We start from the raw sequence: 17,768 nt of genomic DNA, 5'->3' as shown, positions 1-17,768 counted from the left end.
TTGCTCCAGCAGCAGGTTAAGATGGGGGAATAACACAACTGGGGTCAGCTGGAAATTTATAAGAAAAAGGAGTTACATTGTTCTTGCCTTTGTTTAGGTGGCACTCATTCCCTTGCAAAGCCAGGGAGCCGTTTGTAAAATGAATGTAGCTTGAATAAGGGGCTGTTGCTGATCAGAATTACTTCCAAAGTTTAAAAAAGGACAGATCAGCACTACTTGCTTTTTTGTTGTTTTGCTTTAAAAATTAAAATCTCCAATACCTTGCATATTACACACAGAATGTTGCCTGAAGTTACTGAATCCTCAAAGTCATCCAGGACCTTTTATTTCCTCCTTTATCTCAAAGTGACCCCTTTTTATCATCAGTAAGTTCCTCAAATACTCATTCTGTGCTTAAGTCTCTAACGTAATTCAACATTAGCCCTCAGAACTCCTTTAACAAAATTTCCCCTGGTTCTACCACTTAAGTATATGAAAGGAAAAAGCCTAAATGCAACATCAAAAGCACATGCAGGCCCTAACTCTCTCTTAGATTCTTTATTTAGGGTATTTTTGAACCTTCCACAGTTGCTTCATTTTACTTTGACAGAAATCAAGTTGTATTTAGATCTGAAAAATCCTCCTTTATGCCCTACACTGACTTTCAGCTAGAGGAAAGGAATGTGATCAAAGAATTTTCTTCTTTGTAGGCTAATTCCTAATATACATCTCAAAAAGCTTTTCCTCCAGTTAGAACAGAAACTCTGCCTATAAAAACCCATGACACTGTGCATCCTTTTTCTCCCTCAAATCTGGACCTTGTAAGCAGAAACAAATTTCTGCATCTGTGATTTTAAAAGTTCCAATACTATAAAACTCTCAAGTTCTGAACTCTTTAGTTCCAGCCAATTTCCTTAATTTTCTCCCTCTATTTATCAGCATTTTCCTCTCTTAAAAAATAAGAATTTTTACTATGGACAAGCCTTATCCTTCCATTTAAACATCTCACAATAACAATGTACTCCTTAGGCATCCTGTATGTTTCCTGTACTTTATTTGGAGAAAAACAGCAGTGGAATAGGAAAAGCAATGTTACAATCATACAGACAAGTCCAACAGTAATAAAGACCACTGGAGTAAAACATTCTAGATAATTTTAGGTAGTACAAACTATTCACTTAACAAAGAAAAGAAAACTTTTCAAGCTGTCATTCAAAATAAAGCCATCAAGTGTTTGTGTGCTACAGTACAATGAAAATAATCACTCAGAAGCTCACAGTAAGTATATTGACATGAGGTCTTAACCAGTGATGTTAATTAAAGCAAGAAGTCTGTTCATTCAGCTCCCACAAAAAAAGCTGGAAATGTAAAGCAGTTTAATACTGTCATTTTGGTTTGCTTCCCAATTTTTTTTTCTGTAGTCCAATTTTTTTTTGCTCTGTAGTCACAGGACTGTCACATCTCTATCAGTACCAAATCACATTTCAATTAGTCCTCCTCTTCCTGTGGAGCAATAAGCTTGGGGGTAACAAATCAGAATAACTTCTTGTACTAAGTGTGCTAGATTTCCAAGAAAGGAGCAAAGTACTAAAAAACCCTTCTGCTGAATTTAATACAGGTCTATGGCAGACCTATCACTCCCTCTACATTCTTTATCAATGGCCTCAAAGCACAAAATCAGCAGCTGTTCTCCCTCATGTCTGCTCGACAAGCACACTGCTGTTACTGGTGACTGTGTTCTCAGCACAGTATCCTTTGCTCTCTTTGGGGTCTACTGCATTAGAACACTAAATTAGTTGCAATTTAAGTTGCAGCAAGTGCAAACCATCTGTTACAGCAGCTTTCATTCACTACCAACCTTACCCCCTGCAAAACTTGAACCTAATTCCTTTGCAGAAAAAAAACAACCAAAAAACAAACAAACAAACAAAAAAATCCCCCAAAAAACAAAGAAAAAAACAACAACAAAAAAAAAAACCCAAACAAAAAATGCCAAGATACAGGAACAGTATCTTCTCTAATTCTCTGTCACAAATTTACTGCTATAGGTGCTGCCTTATTTTATAGCCTGGTCTTAGGAAAGGGCAAAAATATACCCTGGGTAAGCACAGCCCTGCTTTTCCCACCACAAGTGAACAAGACAAAAGGGAACAAAATTATCAACCCCAACCATTTTATCAAGTCAAGCTTTAAAAGCACTTCCATGTAAATCTTTCCTTCTCCCTACTACCCTCAGTGAGAAAGGGGGCTTCTTTCAGAACTTTATTTTAAGGACTTGCCCCAAAACTCTGCAACATTACCTTGCAGCATTCAAGACAACGGAAAAAGCTATAAACAGTTCACTTTATGAAACCCAAAATTTTTCTGGTGGTTTTTTTTTTTTTTTTTTTTTTGCATCTAGAAAGAACTTAGATCATTTCTAGTTAAAGTAGGCAGCCCTGGAATGGCTGCCTACCATTTGCAATCAAATAAAAGACAGTTCTAAATTTCCTTATGGGGAAAACATTTTACCATGCTGAACAATTCATGCTGGTATTCAAGAAGCAATTCCCCCTCCTAACCTAACACACTACACTGTGTTTCACAAGTCTGTCAACATGACCTTTCTAATCACACAGAGAAGTTACAACAGCCACACATAAGACTACATGAAAAATGCAAAGCAGCACTACTTCAGAAAAATACTGTTAATAAGAGCCCATCAATGCAGCCAGACTGCTGTATGAGCAGTGACTAAAACATACAAAGTAACCCAAGGTAACCCAAAAAAATTTGCATTTTGTGTTGGATGCTGCTGTCCTTAAAATGCCATGTACCAATCTGAACTAACTGATCTCTTTCAATCCATTGCACCTAAACCTATCTTAAAATTATGCTTTCTGGATCAGCAGTTGCTCTTTATTCAAAGCTTTCCAATATTATCTGTTACTGTGCTGAAGAAAAAAAAAAAAAAAAAAAAAGATACCCAAGCACAAAACACTTGAGACAGAACTGGAGAACACAGAGCAAGCTCCTCCTGTCTCCTAAGTTTAATAGGCACTGCTTCTTACCTCATGATCTGTTTTCTGAAGTATGTGGAAGAGTTACATAACATGGGTAAACTAATTCAATGGCTTACAACATTCTGTCCCGCTTTCCAGCTACATCATTCTTAGGATGTATAATAAACAGATAGTATTGAGTCTTGCATTCTGTTGTTTAAATAACAAAACGTTGTTTAAAAAGACAAAATGTTAGACACAGTGTTGCTGTCCCTTGCTTACAGTGCTCCAGTGCAACTATCAAAGCCATACAGCTACACATTCTATAGTTGGTGTGTTTTTCACACTGGTAAATACACTATGAAAAGAAATTGATTACATTTCTGAAAAACATTGAGGGGAACTGAAGGAATCTCTGTGGTTTGTGTTACCCAAGATCAACACAAGAAAATGCTTTCTTTATTGACAGAGGAATGTACTAGGTAACACAACTGTGGTGTCAGACAGGTGGAAAAAAGGAAGGAACTATTTAAATACCTTTTGCTCTTTACCCAGGAAGCTACAGATGATTACTGTACCAGGGAGGAAACTATTTGGAAACAATTTTATGTTATTTTCAGCGGGTTAACAGAGCTTCAAATACCCAATCCAAGCTTGAATAGTAACTTATTCAAATCAGGTCAACGTACAGTGCCAGAAGATCTTCACCTACATCCTAAATAGTATCATTACACATACAAAACAGCCATGGAAAACTATTGTCCACTGTATTTTGCTCTACATCAGGAAACAAGAATTTGCAGTACAGTGCTCAGTCACTTGATCTTGGCTGACATCTAGTGGGGCTGGGAGGAGTACCTTCAGTTTTACCTTCAGAGTTTACACTTTCAAGGGAGACAATTACATATTTACAGTCGTTATTGCAACAAACTAACTGTGAACATTACAGTCAGTTTAAAAAAAAAAAACAAAGAAAAGATAACTATAAAGAAATATGACAACTTGGTCCTTCCACACTTTCCAGTAGTCTAGGCAGAAGTTCTGGTCTTTTTATGCCTTCTACAGAATACAGCAACTCAAACACTTGTCATTTTATCTAGGACACAAGCAGGATTACAAGCTATATACAAAGACTGCCAGGACTGGAATAACTTTTTAGAATGCCTTCTGTTAACCAAAGTACACCAATATTCCTTTTATTCTCACCACAAATAATGTGCTTAAGAGATAAAATAAATATTCCATGGATTTAATGGATTGAAGCCTTAGACAGGAGTCTTGACATGCCCACAGCTGTCCTGTTGACTTGTTTTATACTGAAACTACTAAATAAAACAGAATAAAGTTAACATTAACAATACAAACACCCAGCCAAAGACTGAGCAGAGACAAACATGCTCTTCACATACTGCAAGCAACAACCTTCTAGCATCACCTAAGGACTTGAGCTTAATCTCTGGTCAATCCTGAGCACTCTGAACACAAGAATTAGCCTTCTGTGCTGACACCTGTTGAAATCTAGGTACTGGAATTCACAACCAGTAGCTGCACTGTAAAGTAAAAAGCTAAACAACTTCTAAGGAGTAACAAGAGGGCTCAAAACAGAGTATAGCTTAACATTTCAAGGCACACTGTAGATGCAAACATACAGACACAGTAAACTTGGTGTTTTAAGGATAAATTAATCCCTTCTCTCATATGAATAATCCTCATAATCCTCTCATATGAATAATTAATGGGATTACTACCAATAAGTCTAATTACAATAATTTATTATAATTTATAATTGTACTTTATAATTATAGTAAAAGGATTGCTTTGTCATTGGCTTATTTTGCTTGAACATACACAGCGCTTAAACGAAAATTTCTCTTCAAAACAGACTGCTTTCCACATTCTCTAATTAAACGTGCAATGTTGCTCACAGAAAAAAGGAAATTGGAAGTAAGATTTAGGACCAATATGGTATCTACATAAGTAAGCTTCCAAAAAGAAACTCTGCTCTACTTCCAAATTAAAACTTGGCTGAAGACTTGAACTATTTGACTGATGAAAGAAAAGCAGCAATCTGAATTTTTAGATATGGTTTGGAAAAAAGGCCAACTACTTGACAGTTGACTGGAGAAACATTTCCATATGCAGTATTAAGCAAAGAGATGAGTACACAAGCTCTGAATCAACACTGACATCACATAATTGCTATTGCAGCAACTATGTCCTCAGTTAATCAGAGCTGAACAACATTCTCCTACATTTCCAAACAGCAGAGCTGCACTGCAATCACACTCAAAAGAAACTTACTGAGGAAGCAGCAGCAGCCAGAGAAGTCACTGCTACACAAATATCAGGATAAATTACTGTAGCTTTGCTCAAACACAAACTTCCTGGTGCATTTATACCTGCCAGAGCCATTCCTCCCAGATGCACTGCAGAGCATACAGTGTAACTGCTCTGTTCTGTCATACACACTCACCAGTAAGATTTCCACTAAATACCTGTAATCTGCAATGCAGAACTGCTTTCTCCATTGCACTCTTCAAAGAAAGCCAAGGAGACAGCATCAGTTACATTTGCAAATTCTATTTATTTTGGCATTAGGAACATGCAAGCTGTTCAAATTAGAAACTCTTAAAAGAGTAAGCAAGAATAAGAATGAATCTTATTTATTCTTATGTTTACAGAAATTTTGTGCAACAGAGAGGAAGAGAAATTTCACGTATTCTTCAAGAAATTTTGTTCAGGTGGTTAGACCAGTTTATTTGTGCACTGTAAGGCCATAATGCACAAAATACCCACTGAAATTAAAAAAAAAGAGTTATAGGGAGTTAATGTCCAGCTATGTTTGCATGGAAACTCTGGGCATCTCCTGATCATGGAAAGAAGCTACTGTCAATATAGGAAAGATACAGAACTCCTCTGCTGAGGCAAGGACACCCAAACACATCACTGAATGCCACTGATTTTAACAGCCCAGTAACTAAATTAAGAGCCCAGGATGCCTCTGCAATCAGTGATGAGAGAGAGGAACCTTCCTTCAATAGCTGATCCATGAGGCCCCTAGTGATATCCCAGTGTGACCTTAATATTGAGATGCAAAGCAGGGTTCAATTACATACTTAAGAGTCCTGTATCACTTATCTTTCTTTCTGAATGAAGACTGCTGCCTAGTACAGGCATCATCAAGCAGAGATCATGAAGTGCCATGCATGCACACACAAAAAAGCAAGACTTTTCAAGGTGCTTTGCTGCTTCTTGCAATACCTTCGGAGTTGATCTTCATTACTGCACCACCACTTAATGAGTCATTCATTCATACAAGGTAGCTTAGCTATTATACCTTCAAAGAACAGGAAAACAAACTCAGGTATTCACATGCACATGCTCTAAAGCATCAGTTGAGATAAGACTTTGGCTCAGAACTCAACCTTAGAAACAGTGACACAGTTCAACTCAGGCCTCCAACTTACCACATTTTTGAAGTCATCCTCTGCTTCATCAAATTTTCCTTGCTTCAGCAGTAAGTGTCCTCTCTGTAATCTGGCCTGAAATGAAATACAAGAATTTCTTTTGTTTTACAAATTGAAATCAGCAAAGTATGAAAATAAGCTTCAGTTTCCTCTAGCAGCAGGAAAAAAAAAAAACAGTTTCATTTTACTACAGCTGACAAGCTGAAACAGAGATCGTGACACCTATTTTTTGTCTTCTCAATTTGACAATGTTCTTATGAGGCCTCTTTGATGGTAAAGGATCACTGCACCAGAGCTGAGGGACAAAAGCAGCCACAGTTTTTATCAGCAGCTGCAATTCATGGAAGTAACTCATTTGAACAGTTACATAAAACAAAATTAATTCTTCCCTTACACCCCTTCCCTGATTACAACCGATTATAGATTTTAAGAAATTAGCAGAAATAAACACCCCCCCCCATTTAATTCTTTTACTGAACTTCAAGAAAAAGAGAAGCTACATAAAAAGACAAGTTAACGACTTGGAAGATTTTGACTCATAAGAATTTTTCATAAGCAATGAATTTAATGTTTGTTTCTCCATTGTAAGCTACATGGGACATGCCACTGCCTCTGGAAAAGGGAAACGAGAATTGGGGAGAAAGGACTCCAGCATTTGTCTCCAACTAGTGAGGCAGTTAAGTAGCAGTGAGCAAGGGGTAAGTAACCACAAGTGAGAGAAGGAAAAGCTTTAGGACAAACTCATAAAAAACATGAACTTAATAAAAATACTACTAGATAGAATAACTTGACTGTACTCAGCACAGGTGCAAACTTAAGCCCATACTCCATTGCTACACTATTGTATGCTATTTAAAGCTTTCTGGGTGATAATGAAACTTCTATTTCTGCTCAGTAAAAATCTGAAAAAACAACCTTATTCAAAGCAGGTCTTCTTTTATGCTTGAGAAATTTTCAATTCCAGTAATACTCACTGATGTGAAATCCTGCTTTAACTCAACCACTTTACTTAAATCACGAATGGCTGCTTTAGATTTGCCCATGGCTAAGTACACTGTGGCTCTTCTGTAATATGCAATGTAGTTTTCTGAGTCTCCATCTGCAAGTGAACAAACAGTAATCTCAATACTACCTCAAAGCAACCAAAACTTTGGGTACAGTGAAACTCTAGTGAATAAAAATATATTACCTGAGTGTTTATCAATAATACACCACATTTGTAACATTACGCAAGCAATACTTTCTATGCAGTTTGATTATTTAACAATAAAGATTACAGAAACACAGGAAATACCAACTAAATAAAGAGTACTGAAGCTAAAATATCTACTTGTTTTTCAGTTTTTTATGGGAAGACTGCCAGTATAAGAATATCCATATTTGAGAAACAAAACAAATATTTATCTTCCTCACCTCATCTGAGGTTGAAGTTAAACTTTAAAATAAAAACAACAATTAACATTGACAAAAATCTTATGGTCAGCAACTGATTTTCACAGCTGGCCATCTCCATTACCAAAATACTTGTTCAGTTCTCACTGGAAAAGGTATCTCCACTCCTCCTCTACAACATCATGGCTGTGGAAATACTAACATCCAGCACTGGAATTTAAATAATCCCCATGCTTGTATGGCAGCATTATGGACATCAAGTATATTCAAATGTTATTACCTTGAACAAAAAAGGAAGTACTAAGTCATACTGCATACAACTAAATGCACAGAGTAGACACAAACCACTAGCTGAAATTAGGAACTTTATTAATACCAGATAAAAATATTAATACTGGATAATAATATTAATACCAGATAAGAAGGCTGAAAGATAGGAAAGAACTAGTCCAGGAAGCACATTCCAGCACCAGATGATCATCTGACTGTCAGAATATGGTTTTGCCTCAGTTCCCCAGTAACAATAACTAACAGCAATTGACATTTACCCAGAGAGAAGAAATAAGCAATCAGCTTGATGAGAATAAAAATGAAGAGTTGAAAATTTAGCTGAAGGGAAAATGGTCAGCAGCTTTCTTTTATTTCAGATGTTTACAAAAAAGAAAAATAGGCTGTCTGAAACAAGACAAAAAGGTCTATTACCTCACAGCTTATAATGATGCAGTACAGGCAAAAAAAAGCATTAGAGAAATTTCTTCTCCCCTCCTCTAGAAGAAATACAGTAGGCAAATCATGCTTAAAATATTTTCAAAAAGGCAAAATACATAAAATACAAAAGGGAGGTCTGATTAAACTTTAGGCAGCCAGGTTCAAATCCACACCCAACTAAGAATGCCATCAGGTCACACAGAGCCAGTCACACCCACATTTCCATCAGCTTCTTGAGCACTGCAGGCAAAGCAGAAGATTTCACCCCATGCAGGTGTCTCACTTCTCATCCCACTTCCCCACCATTGCTGCCTTTGCACCACCACCAGTATTTGCACAGCCAAAGACTGAACTGGACTTTTCACCAAATCCAAGGTAAATCTTGTGAAGGAAAAATAAAGGAATGAACCATACTGTAACACTAACTCTGCTCAGATACCACTGGAATGCTTTGGTAGCAACACGCAAGGAAAAAGGAGTAAAGAGTCAGCCTCCTGGTGGAATGAAGAGCTTCCATAGTACAGAAAAAGATGAAGCTCATTTACATAAAGTGAGTGAAAGGGGAGGTTGATCCTGGAGAACTCACAGAAAACATTAATAGTTCAGAATCAGCACATATTTCATTTATGTCATTATTAGACCAAGACATAATAGAAAGTCTCAACAGTATTTCCCTTTCACAGAGAGAATGATGCATTTATATACATTCTAAGGAAGTCCAACAATTGAAAAAACAAAACCATGGAACTGAGAAACTGTAGCTGTGATGGACATTGATGCTCTCTGTCTCTATGCTTCAATTCAAGATTGCAACCAGCAAAGATGCTGTAAAATTTACAAAAGCAAACATTTAACTCCCCAGTTAAATGCAAAACCCCTCAGAAAGTGCAGAACACCAAAGGATCTCTCTCACTAATTCAGTGTAAGAGAGGGACAGTTAGCATTCTCTTCACAACCAGTTTAATATCTCAAAAGAGAGAGATTGTTTCACATGCTGAATTTGAAATTCAGCAGTACTGGAGAAAACAAGCATGGCTAAACTCAACCCTTCAAAGGCATATTTCAAAAAACTTCATGGAGATAAAACCTAATCTGATGGGATTAGACACAGGGAATACCTCATCAAACAATACCACACTCCATTATTATTGCTTCCATACAAATAGCTTACAGAATTGCAGTGATTTGTTCTTCATGGACCATGCAATTATTTTCACAAAACCAAAGCATAAGTATTCTGTTGGCTCTCATCCAAAATGCTAGAACTTCTGTGACTCATGGAATGCAATTTGCAAGAAAGCAGAATACTTAACAAAGCAAATGGTAGCAGAAAATCTCTCACCCCAAAATATTTCAGTGCAAGAGTCACTTTTCTGGGATACATACCTATAGCTGCATGAAAGTGAGACAAAGCATCTGCTAGCTGTCCAGCAGCCAATAACTTCTTTCCCATTTCAAGTTGTTTTTCTACTTCTGCATTTATTCCACATTCAGCTCCTTAAAGAAAAACAGAAAGATCAAGGGTTTGAATTACTAGTTTGATTACACCAAATGCATACAACAATAATACAATATATAGAACAATTACTGATATAGAGGCAGAAGTCACATCTTCCTGTACTAAGATGACCTGCAGCCTACTAGACACATAGCATATCTTCCCTGCCCCAAAATGCATGTAGAAGTAAATACATAAAGACTGTAAAGCACTGCTGGAGGATAAAGTAAAATAAAATAAATACATAAACACTGTAAAGAACTGCATTGTGAGCAGGCACCAAATATCAGTTTCTATTCACAGAATCACAGAACTGTCATGGCTGGAAAAGACCTCTAAGATCATGAAGTCCAGCCAGCAACCCAGAAAAAAACCACCAGGCCCAACTAGAGCATGTCCTGAAGTGCCACATCTACATGTTTTTTTAATACTTCAGGGACAGTGACTCTACCACATCCCTGGGCAGCCCGTTCCAGTGCCCAAATACTCTTCTGGTGAGGAAATTCTTTCTAATACAAATTTAAATCTCCTCTGGCACAACTTCAGGCCATTTCCTCTAGTCCTATCGTTATTTACTTGGGAAAAGAGGCCAACACCCACCTCACTACAACCTCCTTTCAGATGTAGAGACTAGCTCTCTAGACCCTTCAGCAGCTTGGCTGCTCTCCTCTGGACATGTTCTAGCACCTCAATATTCTTCTTGTAGTGAGGGTCCCAGATCTGAACACAGTACTTAAGATGCAGCCTCACCAGTGGCAAGTACAGGGGTGTGATCCCTTCTCCTGCTGGCCACACTATTCCTGATACAAGCCAGAATGCTGTTGGCCACCTTTTTGGCCACCTGGTTGCACTGCTGGCTCATATTCAGCCGTGTGTTCACTGATACCCCCAGGCCCTTTTCCTCTGGGCAGCTTTCCAGCCACTCTTCCCCAAGCCTGGAGCGTTGCCTGGGGTTGTTGTGACCAAAACAGAAAACCTTGCACTCAGCTTTGTGTAACCTCATACCGCTGGCCTCAACCCATTGATCCAGCCTGCTCAAGTCCCTTTGCAGGGGATAAAATATTATACATGAAGTTTAACAAAATATATTTCTATGTGAACTTGCAATTTCAAAAGATTCTAGGAAAACACTTATTACACATACACAGCAAATAAAGGCTTTCAGTTACAGTTTATGATGATACTGGTAACTCTGAACTCAACTGAGAAGTGTTAGATACTGCAGAGATTGGCTTATCTGCTGCAATTTTGTCTCATCTTTATAATTTCCAAGGCAAACTGTTTTCAGAGCACAGGTTTTTACATACACAATTAAAATTCTCACTCCTTTTTATTTAACCAGTAGTAAGAAAATCATATCCAGGCACTACACTTTCACAATGCCAGTTTTAGTTTAAAGCTAATAAATTGCTCTTGCTCAATCAACATGGAAAGACCACTGTTGAAAATAAATGAGCAGCTAAGTGCAATTACATGCTGTATGTCCATCAATTCAGGCACAGACGTTTGTCATTTGTACTGCTTCCAGCATTCTTCAAAATCAGGACAGAATTTCACTACAGCTTAGCAGTTTCTGACTATAAAAACTTTCACACTTGAAACAGTTTTCTAAAAGCATGCCCTATGCATAAATTTATGCAAGGTAATGTACTAAAATCCTCACTAAATAAATTAAATTAAATCAGAAAACAATGAACTACAGCTACTAGGAATCAGTTCAGTTCACTCAGGTTTTGTATCAAGCTGACTCAGTCACTTGAATTAATCTTAAATAAATCTTAAATAAATACAGCAGCGCATTAGGAGTCTGAATAAAAAAGTTACACTACACAGACTGAAAGTATAGTGTATCACAACTTCTCACACTGAAAAGTGCTTAAACAACAAAGTATTTGGAAAGAGGGGGGAGAAAGAGGAAGAAGGAAAATTTCTGATCACCAAGTCAAAGATTTTAGGGCTAGGAAATCTTAATATTCATTTCCTACTCAGTATTACTTTTCATAATTCATTTAATTCCACATAATAGGATCAAAGAGCTGTCTATACTAAAATGAAAAAAAAAAAAAAAGCCTTCTGTATCTACTGCAAAGAATTCCATCTGCTAGAAGATTGATGTTTCAGCAAATCAGATTCAGGGGCTTCAGTTCAGCTGTTTACCTAGAACAATGAGAGCAAACAAATTATCTTTTTTTCTAATAATGGAAATAAGTCTCAAATTTCCCATCAGTAATTTTTTGTTTGTTTTCTTAAACAGGTGATGTTAAAATAGTAACTGCTTATATGGTCAAATTGGGAATATTGTTAAATGAGGCATTTTAAAATCATTTTAAAATCCATTCTAGCTATGCACAGCTCTGAATAAAATACAAACAGCTCTACTGATAGTGGAGAAGTATTTCTTCACAGTAATTTTTTCACACACAGTATTCTACTTCAAGATGGCTTTTATGTGAATGTCCAGTTTTCAGAAAAATGGACATTCTTTTTTGCCATTTTGCTTCCTCTCTAGATTAAACCTAGCTTTCATCCCCAAGTCATTCCATGTCCTCTAAAATGATAAAGCAAGCATTGGAAAGGAAAAAAAAACAAATAAACCCCAACAACAAAAAAATTACTAAACTGTAAAAAAAAACACCACAAATTTCCCTGGCTTTGGAAGTATAGTAGCAACAAATCACATCTCAAACCATAAACAGCCTGAAATGAGTTAAATCAAAAAAGCAAAAAATCTTAACCTTCATTCTTTCCCAAAATCCTTTCTGAAATCTTTCAAACCTTGTCTGTTTGGAGTTTGGAGTGGTTTCCTAGAAGTGGGCTGTAAATTTCTATCTTCTATCCACCTAAACTTGATATTCCATTTTCACTGAGTCTCAAGCATCTAAAGGAGTGTCCCTGTTTCAGGTTCAGTCCCATCAGGACAGTTCCAAGAATAGATTTTCCACAATTAAGATGTACCTTTACTATTCAGTGTCTTTCACATACATTATGTTCAGTACAGTCTTGCAGTTACATAATACTTTAGGCAGGAAAGAAACGTTTTTCCTTGAAAATAGTGAAGATAATAAATAAAGGAAATTTTTACAAGTGACAAATAATAGAAAACAGGTAAGTTCAGAAAAGCAGAAGCAACATGAAAATATAAATAAAGCAAATTGTAAAAGACTGTAGAAAAAACACTAATTACAATAGACTGTTCTTAAAATGTAGCTATGCAAGTTGCAGAACATCATAAATTGATGTTGGATGAAAAGTGACATTTACCATAACTGCTCAAGGACACTGTACACTGACCTGATAGCTGGGCTGCTTATTCTTATAAATGCATTGCTTATCCAGTATTCTGGCTGTAGGCAGACAGTTTCTTTACATAAACCACCCCACAGTAGGCATCTCAAAACTGTTAACAAAGACATAGTAGTCTGAAGACTCACATGCTGTTTAACCTATCTGGGTACCTATTAACACTTTGGTCTGGGAATGAACATAAAGACTTAAGTTCAACCAGAGGAAAAAACGATCAGCCCCACAGAGTCACTTCCAACAGGCAGTCACTAGTGAGCTGGATGCTGAGGGCCCAAAACTACACCTGAAGCTTTGTACACTCAAGCAAGAATACTAAAACGATGCAAGAAATATGCAACATTATTATTTATTTTTTAAACTTTCAACTATTTTAATTTGAATATTATTTCTGAAACCCACCTGATTGCTCTCTATTCACCAATGACCTAACATGACCACACACAAGAGCCCCAGCTGTCAAATCAAGTCAGACATTCTGGATAGAGTTTGTAGTCCTGGCACTGACACAGGACTGGTGCAAGTTTAAAAAGCAAACCCAAAACCTACTCCCAGATAAGAACCAGTACCAGCCCTGACAACTCAAAGGAAGTCAGTCAGAAGACAAAACAACAACAAGCAGGTGCAGCTAACCAGTTTTTCAAGTTAAATACACTCATTTGAAGTAAATTATAGCTTCCTGGTAGGAGCTTTGCTCCATTACAAATAACTCGTCCTAGTATGTGGGTACCCATACATAAAAATTCCAACTACATCCTCATATAATCAGTCACACCCACAGGGTAAAAAGCATAAGAAATTCAGTTTCAAGATTTTGCAATTGCCTACATGGTCCTCTTTTTCCCCCTGTAGAATCTTGATCTCCTTTTTTAAAAAATCCTGCCCCCAAGCTGGGTAAGAGGAATATGAAAATAAACAGTTAGTTTTACTGTGTACCAGAACAGAATTGTGTCAAAGACAAAAAAGAAACATGCATGTTGCTAATTTTAAAAAAGTTTAAGAGTTTAGGTCATTGTCATTAACACACAACAGGGCTTTATGATTGCTGTGTTATGGGCATAGGAGATCCTGCTTTAGGGGAATTTTTTTATTAGAATAACCCTTCATTTAGCACAGCAAGTTTGATGTTATTTTTAAAAAGGTTGGGACTTTGCTTTTATGTGTGTTATAAAGTCTGTTTTTCAAGGATAAGACTAAACAAAGCAAATGGACAAGCAGCCACAGTATCAGAAGCAATGCAAACAGGCTCACAAGAAGTCTCAGAGCATACCATTGAGCCACGTGTAACTTCCATCCATCAAGTTTTTTATTTCCTCCATTTGCAAAGCAAGTGGGTAAATATAGCTTAGACTGTCAAACCAAAAAGCCACCTCCTGAACTATCTTTTGCTATTCAAGGCAAGAAGAAAAATCCTCCCAAACTCAGGACAGAAATATACAGCATAAGGGTGAAATACTTATGGCTAGTGGTCTGACAAGTACAAACTAAGCCTGCTGCTTCTTCCTCATATTACATTTCCTTTCCTGTACTACTAGGAAGAAAAGGAGGAAGAGGGATAATACTTCTCTATCCTCAATTGCCTCTTTTTCTTATCATCAGTGTGGCCATAAAGGATGAATCTTTCCATGAGGTCATTCGTGTCCAATGGGAGCTTATTCAGCACAAGTTGGGTGATTGGGAGAGAAAGAATTCAGGGAACACAGCAATAAGAACTCAACTGCAACCTGACACATCCCCAGGTATTCAAAAACCTTTTTACTGAACTCATTTACCAGCCAGATATAAATTAGTATTCACAGATATCACCTGTGAGTTACAAAGTTTAAACAGGCTGACTGGTACGCTGATTAATTGCAAACTTCTGTTATCAAGTCAGCAAGATCCAAGTTTACTGGGAGAGAAGGGGAGAAATCCAGGTAATTAAAGAATGTAAACCCCTTAAATTACCTAAATAAATATTCTGGAAAATGAACTCATAAGCAAAGAGGTTAGTAAGTTCAGAAACATCCTGATCCATCACTTTTCATTCTATTACTGTACTGCACATCTTTTTCGACAGAATAGACCCTAAATTAGGAAATATGGCTTTGGTAAGTCTATATAGTAATATATTTAAATAGGTTGGACACTCCAAATAATCCTCAGCAGGAGCATAACTGCCACAATCTTAAGGGAAAAAGTACATTTTGACCACAATTATTTTTTTCCTCTAGCCCTACTAGTTTATACATCCAAAAAAGCAATTCAACACCAGAGTATGAAGTCTTATACTACAAAGCATCTTTGCCACAATACATCCCTGCTGCCACTTGGCCAGCTGAAATATTCATTAGTTTAGCACACTGACAGAGCTTCTAATGCCACACTCAGGTCAGTCCTAAGTCTATGGACTTACTCTAACTATTGACAGCTTCAGTTCCACTTCAATCTGCCACTTCCAGTTAAGGAACGTTCCTCAAGTGCTTATGTCCATAACCAAGTTATACATTTAACAGAAGCCTGTGAATGTAAGTTTGACCATGCAGGTGTTACTGGCAAGCAAACAGGGCACAGAAAGTACAGATAAACCTCTCTGCTCGACTTCAAATGCCAATGGTGAAAGGGAAACAAACAAGCCAACAAAAAAACCCTAACAAAACACAAAAGCACAAAGAAATACAACACAACTGTCAAAAACGAGTTTGTCGGTCTAGCACTAATAATGGCTGTGCCTAAGGGACACCGAAAAAGCTTATGAACTTGGAAACTGTGCAAAACTCATACAGAAGTGAGAGATCTGAGGCTAGTTCGGAACTGGCCAACGCTGTCACACAGCTGCACTCGAAGTTACCACATTTTCAAGACCGCACAGTATCTCGGCACCCTGTCAGCAGGCCAAGGAAAACGAAGCAAGCATCAAGCTACCTTAACCAGCACCGCCAGGAACTCAGATAAAACCCAACAGATCACAAGCATTGCCGGTGGCCTGATTACACACCCTTCCCAACAGCCTTGATGAGGAGGCAGCCCTGTACCTCCTTCTTCCTCACACCCTTTCCACAAATATTTCCCCCCTCCTCCCTGCCTCAGGACGTCCCGCAGGGGCTACCCCGCTGCCATGGTGGTTGCGGCTCTTGGGCCTCCTCCTCCTCCTCCTCCTCCTTCCCCCGGCCCAGCGCGGCCAGTCCCTGGCCTCACTCAGGCCCACTCAGGCTGCAGCCTCACCGGGCCTGCTCCGCTCTCCCCCAGCACCTCGGCCCGGCTATACCCGGTTACCCCAAAGCCCGGGCGGACACCCCAGCACCGCCCCGACAGCTGAGGAGGAGAACCCGGAAGGAGGGAGGACGCGCAGCCACCCCCCGGGGTGAGCACCGCCGTGGGCCTCCCAGCAGCCCCGCCTCAGGCTCGCCTACCCCGGGACAACACCCCCCCACACACCATCCCCGCGTACCGCCACAGACAACCGGCGACAACCCCCACCTTCCACCCACCCACCCCGTCAGAAGCCTCCAGCAGCACGGCCCCGCCTCGCCCCTCACCCTGGTACTGCAGGTCAAAGAGCACGAGCAGGAAGGGCAGCGCGGAGCCCAGGCGGCCGGCGGAGGCTGCGGGAGACACCATGGCCGTCTTCCCCGCCGCCGCTGCCTCCCACCCCCGACAGCCGCCGCGACGCCACGGATCGGTTCTAACCCCCCCTCCCCCCGGCCCCGCTCTGACACCGCCTCCCAACTTCTCCGGGGTGCGGGTCGTGGGCGCCTCTGATTGGCCGCCCCGCCCGCGCGCCCGCCCCTCGCGCCCGCCGGACGGGAAGCGACGTGAGGGAGCCCCGGGGGCTGAGGGGAGGAGGAGAAGAGGGAGGAGAAGGAGAAGGAGGAGGAGGAGGGGGCGCGGCTCTGCGCATGAGCAACGCGGATCTGGGGGGGGTTTGGGGTTTATTGGGGTTTTTTTCGATTATTTTTTTTTGGGGGGTGGTCCCGCCACTGAGCCTGCGTGGAAGAGAGGAAGGGAAAGGGGAGGGGTGGCATCAGTGTCCCTCTCGCCCCGCATGCGCAGGGAGGAAAATGGGGAGCGGTGGTGGAGCGGGAAGGGGCAGCTGGCGGGGGGATTGAGGGGCTTGGTGAGGGTTATTAATTGAAATAAAGTCAGCTTCTTGGGGAAAGGGACGTAAGAGAGAATAAAGAGATGGGTAGAGTTAAAAGGGAGGTTGCAAAACACCGGGGCAAGGGAGAATTGAGAGGAAAATAATGTCCCTAGTACTCCACAACCCCTCTTTGAGAAGCCAGCCTGCAAGAAGCTTGAAGGGGGTGAAGTGCGGTGCTCCCCCAGTTTGCCTTGGTGTAAAAATAGTTGCAGCCTTGAGTGCTAGATAGAAAACACTGGCTGACAGGCTGTACCTTGTTAGCATACTGTTAGCATGCCATTAGCATGCTAAAATATCCACTCGTAGTCTATAGGGACCCTTAT

General features: G+C 39.5%; 1 protein-coding gene across 1 annotated transcript in view; it reads right to left on the bottom strand.

Moving 5' to 3' along the window:
* Positions 1-17,125, bottom strand: part of DNAJC3 (DnaJ heat shock protein family (Hsp40) member C3) — a 35,454-nt gene extending 18,329 nt beyond the window's left edge. The window contains exons 1-4 of the mRNA XM_071741990.1: positions 16,844-17,125; positions 9,914-10,024; positions 7,402-7,526; positions 6,428-6,502 (exon numbers count right to left, since the gene is read on the bottom strand). Of these exons, the coding sequence (XP_071598091.1) occupies positions 6,428-6,502; positions 7,402-7,526; positions 9,914-10,024; positions 16,844-16,925 (393 nt within the window). The 5' untranslated portion in view covers positions 16,926-17,125. The remainder of the gene's footprint in view (positions 1-6,427; positions 6,503-7,401; positions 7,527-9,913; positions 10,025-16,843) is intronic.
* Between the last annotated feature and the right edge of the window lie 643 nt (positions 17,126-17,768).

This window comes from Heliangelus exortis, chromosome 1 (genome assembly GCF_036169615.1).
Source record: "Heliangelus exortis chromosome 1, bHelExo1.hap1, whole genome shotgun sequence".
NCBI classification, from domain to species: Eukaryota; Metazoa; Chordata; class Aves; order Apodiformes; family Trochilidae; genus Heliangelus; species Heliangelus exortis.
This window is presented reverse-complemented; position numbering and strand designations above follow the sequence as displayed.